General features: G+C 54.9%; 1 protein-coding gene across 4 annotated transcripts in view; it reads left to right on the plus strand.

The window, feature by feature from the left end:
• The window catches only part of LOC308056295 (receptor-type tyrosine-protein phosphatase alpha-like), a 33,324-nt gene extending 26,107 nt beyond the window's left edge, over window positions 1-7,217 (plus strand). For all 4 annotated transcript variants that reach the window (XM_080371428.1, XM_080371430.1, XM_080371429.1 and 1 more), the window contains 11 exons: window positions 55-171; window positions 1,229-1,386; window positions 1,465-1,600; window positions 2,336-2,485; window positions 2,661-2,760; window positions 3,285-3,364; window positions 3,836-3,970; window positions 4,416-4,541; window positions 5,133-5,290; window positions 5,562-5,697; window positions 6,312-7,217. In XM_080371428.1, coding sequence (XP_080227554.1) covers window positions 55-171; window positions 1,229-1,386; window positions 1,465-1,600; window positions 2,336-2,485; window positions 2,661-2,760; window positions 3,285-3,364; window positions 3,836-3,970; window positions 4,416-4,541; window positions 5,133-5,290; window positions 5,562-5,697; window positions 6,312-6,386 — 1,371 coding nt within the window. In that variant the 3' untranslated portion in view covers window positions 6,387-7,217. The remainder of the gene's footprint in view (window positions 1-54; window positions 172-1,228; window positions 1,387-1,464; window positions 1,601-2,335; window positions 2,486-2,660; window positions 2,761-3,284; window positions 3,365-3,835; window positions 3,971-4,415; window positions 4,542-5,132; window positions 5,291-5,561; window positions 5,698-6,311) is intronic.
• The last annotated feature ends 160 nt before the right edge of the window (window positions 7,218-7,377 follow it).

The raw sequence follows: 7,377 nt of genomic DNA on the forward strand, positions 1-7,377 counted from the left end.
CAATGCTGCCCTCATGAGCTGGCTAATGCTTAGTGGTCTCACTGCTGTTGACAGACTAAGTGCGAGCAGTATTGGCCAGAGCAGGAGCAGGTCTATGGGGACTTCACTGTGACACTCAGCAACACCAGGACCACCACAGGCCTCATCACACGCATCTTCTGCCTGCAGAAGGTAAGGCTGGTGTATAGCTGAGATGGGGACGCAGGATGCTTTTGAGTTTCAGCAACTGGTGGGAGCTGCTGGCCAAGAGAGGCTGGTGTCCAGCACTAGCAGGTCAGCATTGCTACCACTGGGTGCCACGCCAAGGCATTGGCCCCAGATTTCTGTGCCAGGCAAAGGCAATGCATCAGCTCCACCGGTCCAGCTGAGTCTGGACCGATGATGCACATGGGCAGATCATGCATCCTTGAGGGCTTGGATGAGGTGATCACAAAGGGTATAAAAGCAGTTAAAGAGTACAAAACAGCATCTCTGTACATCCACGATGATGAGAAAGGTGCCTGCCTGCCACCTGGGCCGATCTGCAGAGGGTACACATTGAAGCTCCGTGGTCATTTACAAGCTCCTAAACCTGAGTAGATAGTTTATGGTTTAAGAAAACTTACATAATGACATTTCTCAAGATGGGTACTTCTGAAGTGATGACTCAGAAAAAAAGCAGAAACTGGAGGAGCTGGAAGGAGGGGAAAACAGGTACAATACAGAGAAATTCCAGTTACACATATTCCTGTGTTTACTTGTCTTGTCCAGAGCAAAGTGTAGGTGAAAGGTAAAGCTCCAAGAACACTTGATGGTGGGACATACCAGTTCGTTAGTTCAGGCCAAGTGAATGTGATATTTAGGGAAAAATACAAATGGGCTGGTAACAAAAGTGACTACATTCACTTCAGTGCAGCACCAGCCTTAGGAAGTACCTTATTTGGGAAAGCCAGGGCATTTCAATGACTATGGAAACACTCTGAACTGTGATTTTTTTGTTTTTTTCCTCTGGGGCACAAGCTACATGTACTGCTCTGAGTTCACTCTTCACAGCACGGGGAAGCAGAGGGCAAAGTGAATTGTGTAGCTGCATGCTCAGTGAATCTGCCCTTCACTGTCTGATGAGCTGTAGCAGAGCAGTGATTGTAGTGGGAGTGCCAGAGGGGAACACTCTGTGCTGGTGTCCCTCCATGCACGTTTCTGAGGTGGTTCCTGCTCCCTGCTGCCAGCCATGTCTCCTTTTCTGCAGGCAGGCTGTGCTCCCCCAAGAGTGGTGGAGCAGTTTCACTACCTGCTGTGGCCAGACCATGGGGTCCCCAGAAATTCTGCCCAACTCCTGTGCTTAGTGGAGATGGTGAACAAGATGGGGTTGGAAAAACCTGCTGGACCTGTGCTGGTGCACTGCAGGTAATGGGCTGGCAGCACTTGGGTGCTGGGACGGAGATGGCTGGGGCAGCACTGACCCCCAATTTTCTGTGTCCTCAGTGCAGGGATCGGGCGCACAGGTACCTTCATAGCCCTGGACTTCCTCCTGAAGATGGGGAAGGCTGAGAGGAAGGTAGATGTGTTTCACTGCGTGCAGAGGCTGCGGGAGCAGCGGGTCAGCATGGTGCAGACCAAGGTGAGGAGAGTTACCTGCTTCCTGCACACTCTCAGGCTGCAGATCTGCTTTCCACCCTTCTCAGTGATGTGGCATGCAAAGCCACACTGTCCATGCCATTCATGGTCTAGCCACAGGGACTGGAGCTGCCAGGTGATGAGGACTACAGTATCTTGTTTTCAATGCTGTGTCTAAACTTAGTGGTGTTCCATGTTCCCCTAAGACACCTTGAGGTGCCAGCAGCATTAATATGTACCAGTCATCCTAGTATAGAAGGGCTGCCTCGTAGGCAAGGAGCGTGAACAAGAGTCCACATGTCCTTCAGGCTTTCAGGATGTCTGCCCTTGTGGTATCTTCTGGGCCGCTGTGTCCTGGACTAGGGACTACACCCTCATGGTCTGCTCAGTGCTGGCACCCTTTGGAGGAAATTAGGCTGGACAGTACCGTCTGGCTGTAGAACTAACTAGTTCACTGGTTTTCTGGGTTCCCTTCCCCAGAGCAGGGGTCTGGTCTGAGAGGGAACATTAAACCACAGGAAGATGGTCTTGTCTGCGTTGTTGCATTTGCTGGCTGTTTCTCAGGGCAGGGCTGCCTGCACTGAGAGGTGTCTAGCTGCAGGGCCCCACAGCAAGAAGGTGAAGGATGGACCTGACTCATACCTGGCACGGGTCAATGCCAGTAAGCTGGTGATCTGGAGTTCCAGGGCTCCTCATGGAGCTGCTCGTGACTGTACAACTGACCCGTATCCTCATGCAGGAGCAGTACGCCTTCCTGTACGAGGTGCTGCTCGAAGGCTTGCTCTGCGGCAGCACCGGAGTGCCAGTGGAGAGCATCACCAGCCATGTCCGCTGCCTGCGAGAAGCTGAGACCTCAAAGCACAACAATGTTCTTGAGAAGGAGTTCAAGGTACCACCAATATATGGTACACTGGGTCTGGTGATGCGGGGGCTGGTCTGTGGTGCCTCCCCCCCTAATGCTTCCCCCCAGCTGTGGGATGGAGATGGGGAAGCATTTGCCTGAGGTGACTGAAGAAGGGGAGGAGCTGACAGGCAAGACTTGCTTGACTGAATCATCCCTACAGGCCTTGCAGAAATTTTCCGAGTTGTTCCAGCTCCTGCCATGCAGAGAAGCAGAGAAACCCACCAACCAGCCCAAGAACCGCAAGCCAGGGATCCTGCCAGGTACTGCTGGCAGGGCTGGGCAGCCCCTTGCTCTGTGACCCAGCACCTGAGAGCAGCATGGGGGGACGATGCTGCCCGGCTGCTTCCCGCCCCAGCAACATGACACTGGCAAGTTCTGCCCAAGGTCCAGTCATCATAAATAGAGATTAGGGTGGTTTTTCCATGAGAGCAAGACCCCATCCCTGCTTCCTTCTGAGCTTGCTGGAGGCATGCGTCCATGGGGTATGCCTGAGATAAACATGTTCTTGGGTTGAATCTTTCCCAATGGAAAAGCTCAGGTGAGCCATCAGGGAGCAATGAGGTGGACGGACCTGCTGTGCCTCCACTCATGGTGTTCCAGACATGCCGTGTCAGGCAGCCCTGAGCTGTCATGGCCATGGGGCTGGTGGTGCCTGCTCATCCAAGCCCCTCCAGCCCATGCCACAGGGATCCACGCTGACCCCAACACATGCAGGGAAATCCCCAGCCCTCTGCAGGGGGAAAAGATGGCTCATCATTTCACTCTCTGCCCGTTGCCTCCACAGCGGACTCCTGCCGACCTATCCTGATGTCCTTACTGAACGCAGATGGCTCACCAGGTTACATCAACGCTGTTTTTGCCAACGTAAGGCCCTGGCCCCAGCAGGGAATGGGAGCTGCTGAGAGCAGCAGAGACACACGCACAGGCACACACCCCATGACTGCTCGAGGCAGGGGTAGACCATGCCACCCTGGTCTGAGGGGTCCCAGCCCAGGGGCTTCTTCACAGCGACTAGTTCCCAGCAGCTGGGGCCATGCTGCCAGGAGATGCCAGGAGATGGCCCCCGTGATCAGCCCAAGCCCTGCCTGCACAGCCTCACAGCGGCTGGCTTCTGCCTGCTGAGAGCAGGGCGTGGATGTGATGAGCTGAGGGGGCAGTGGGCTGCAAGGCTGCTCTGAGCAGGGCTGGTGTGGCCTGGGTCTCCTCTGGCTCTCCTCTGAGCCTGCAGAACCCTGGATGGATGGAGGCAGGGGGCCGTTCCCACTGTCGAAGGGGCTCTCAGGCGGGGTGGATTGTATGACCTTCTCCTCCCCCACGCCCTGGTGTGTTTTGCAGACATACATTGAGGAGGACAGACTCATCATCACCCAGCTGCCTTTTCCCACCACACTGGTGGACTTCTGGGCTCTGGTCTGGGATTACACCTGCACATCGGTGGTTGTGCTGAACCAGGTCCAGGAGCTGGACAAGGTCAGCAGCCCACGCTTGACCCTCCCCTCTCCTGGCTCTGCGTGGGGCCAGGCAGCGTGTTTTCAGCCTTTGCCCCTGCACAGCTCTTCTAATGAGAGCACTGCTTGCTGCAGGAGCCCATTGCAAGCTTGTGGGGTCCACCTGGGAGGACCCTGAGGACAGTTGCAGCACTGTGACACTACAGCAGTGGGGTGTCCCCAGTGTCACAGCAAGGGAGCATCCCTCAGTTTTGCCTACCCCTGCCCAGGAGACCTCTCTGAGGGAGTATTATGCTTCTGGCTGCAGCACCATGAGTTGGTCCCCAGCAAATGGCAGGCAGAGCATCCACGTACACACAGTGGCTCATGGGCAAGGAGCTGCTATCTGCACACCCTCATGAGGTGCTGAGCTCTGCCACGCATGTAGGCTGGGGCTGTGTGTGATCACATGTGTGTCTCTCCCTCAGACATACGTGGAGTTCTGGCCCACCCAGGGTCAAGCTGCCTACGGTCATTTCAATGTCCACCTGATCTCAGAGGAGCCTGAAGCTGGCTTCACAGCCTGGACACTTGCCCTCACCAACAGGCAGCAGGTGAGCTCTTTGCACAGAGATGGTGAAGTCCTTTGAGAACTGCCTTTGCAAGAGCTGGGATGACCAGCCGGGCTCCAGTGTCAGCAGGCTTTGGTTGAGGGTCAAAGTCACAGCTAGGGATGGCAGAGGCCACAACAGTTAGAGGGATCTGATGGGATCCTGGAAGGGCACTAGCCAGAGCAAGGCCTTTTGCCTTGGGAGAGAGGTTAGTCCCAAGAGGATGAGGTTGTGGGCAGAGGTACAAGGCAGAGGTACATTTGTGTACTCTTCCAGCTCAGAGGACAGCAGCCATAGATAATGGTTTTGTATTTCGCTGGTGGTTGGTGAATGGGAACAGCTATTATGGGTAGCCGGGTGCTGGACTGACATCCATCTGAGCTGCACTTGGTGCTCAGCTCTTACCTTGTGCTCTGTCCATCTGCTAGTCTCAGAGCACTCAATGGAGAAGGGCAAAGTCTGGGACCGGGCCACCCTATGTGGAGCTGCACCCTTGATCCAGCGTGCATGGTTAACATGCACTGATCTTCCCTTACCTCCATGAAGCCAATGGGACTCTTCTCTGCCCAACCCAAGTGTCTTTTTTCCCACTAGCCCAAGAAGTCTGCACTGGAAGTCCGGTTCTGGCAACTGAAGGACTGGCCCATGCAGCATCGTCTTCCCCCACACCCTGCCACCATCATCAGTCTGCTAGGGAAGGTGGAGACACACCATCGGCAGAGCCAAGACGGTCATATCCTTGTCACCTGCTGGTGAGTGATATCTCTCGGTGGAGCCCTCATGGCATAGAGCTGGCTCAGCCCAGACTGTGTCAGTGAACTGGGTCACAGCTCCATCTTGGGTGGACATATGGACATGAATTCAGCTGTGTTCAGGGAGGAAGTCTTCCCTGTACAGGCTAGCTGGGTACAGGATCTATGGACAAGATCATCCTCAGAGCCTGCAGGTCTGGTGGGACACCTCTGAGGCTCAGCTTTGACAGGTGACCTCAGAGTAAAAGTCTCCCTTTGCTGTCCTCCGCAGGGATGGTGCCAGCCGGAGCGGGATCTTCTGTGCTGCTAGTTTCCTGTGTGAGCAGATCCAAAGTGAGGGCCTGGTAGATGTATCCCAGGCTGTGAGGATGCTGAAGAAGCGGCGGAGACAGCTGATTAAAGATGTGGTAGGTTCTGACTTCAAACCCAGATGGGATGGCAACACCAGAGCAAGAGCCATAGCCTGGACTGTCCCAGAAGCTGCTGTAGCACCTCTCTGCTCAGATCATGCTGGGGCCAGCAGGGGCAGATGACACCTCTGAAAACACTGTTTGCTGCTGGGGCATACCCACTCACTCAGGGGCAGGTTCTGCAGAATCAAATGGGCACTGAAGCATCCTGTGGGCTGAATTGCCCCTTTCTGGTCCACCTGGCCCGCTCAACAGAGGGCTGTGCTGGTGGCTGCTCAGATGCCTGTCCTGCACCCACCTCACCACCTGGTCTGGGTGCTAGAGGCCATGATAAGATGAGCACCCTGGATGGGAGTGAGCAGCAGATGCTTCATGCCATGGAGACTAGCTCTTGCTGAGACCTGCTGGCTCAAGCAATGGGGTAGCCCAGCTGTCAGCTACTGGAGCACATGTCTGTGATTCCTCAGCCAGAGAAGGTGGGCTCCAGCTGAGAGGAGGAGAGTGGGCTGTACCTGTGCCTGGCTTGCTCAGGGAGATGTTGGTAACCAAGGCTGGCCTTCTGCGGTAGGTGTTGGTGTACCAGGTTCTCACATACGTTTTTCTGTCCACAGGAGCAGTATGGACTCTGCTACGAACTAGCCCTCAGTTACTTGAATTCATTTGAAACCTATGGGAATTTCAAGTAGAGGCATGTCCACAGCCCATTTCTGGCCTGGCCTCTGACTCTATTGACAGCCCTCCATCAATAACAATAGAAACCAGAGGAGACAAGAGGGACGTGTACAGCCCTAGGATGCTTTACTCCTCTGAAAAGCCACCCCAAGGGTCTTCTGTGTCTGGAGGGCACAGGCTGGACTGTTTCCAAATTGTGGTCAGGCTTCGAAGTGGGAACCTGGCCCTTAGCCCAGAGTTTTCACAGGAATTTACCTGGAATCACAGCCTGAGTATGCAGACGAGAGCAGAGGCACCAGGACCTGACCTGTCTGTGCCAGGGATGAAAAGAACGAGCTGTCTCATCCACATGCCTTGTCCCTCCAGGCAGCCCCAGGGAAAATGGGGTGGCTCCCCCAGCACCCAAACTGTGTTTTGCCATCAAACAGCATCAAACCCCTGTAAGATCCACAAGGCTCAGAAGTACAAGCTATCTGTCCTACTTTCGAAGAACCGTGAAGCCTGAAGGCAACAAAAGCCAAAGGAAGGACAATCCAGTCCTGTAAGGCTAGCCTGGTCCTTCCCACCCCACACAATCCCTTCCTGGAGCTCCTTCTTCCTGATGCTGATCCAGGTGCCACAGCCCTGCCAGGTCCAGAGAGGCTCCCTCACCAGCCTGTCTGGCTCGACCATGGCAATCCCAGGTGGTAGGGGATCAATTTAGATATCCTGGATGTGGTCCTGGCGGAGGCTGCTGCACCACAGAGACTGGTTCTGCCTTTGCTGCTCAAGGGCAAAGGGCCTCAGAGCCAGGACTGACTCCACGCCTTTGTGTTGTGTCTCACCAATAAAGACTCTGTGCTGGCCATGGTGGTAGTGACGTCTGATCTTCACTTTTCTTCCACATTTGACCTGGCACAGGGCCTGCAAAGCAGCTGAGAGCAACAGGTTCCTCAGCTCTGGTCACAGAGCTGGGCACAGAGCAAACTCCTGCCCAAGATGTGTGTTGAGGGACATCACCCTTCA

This window comes from Falco punctatus (genome assembly GCF_963210335.1).
Source record: "Falco punctatus genome assembly, chromosome: Z".
NCBI classification, from domain to species: Eukaryota; Metazoa; Chordata; class Aves; order Falconiformes; family Falconidae; genus Falco; species Falco punctatus.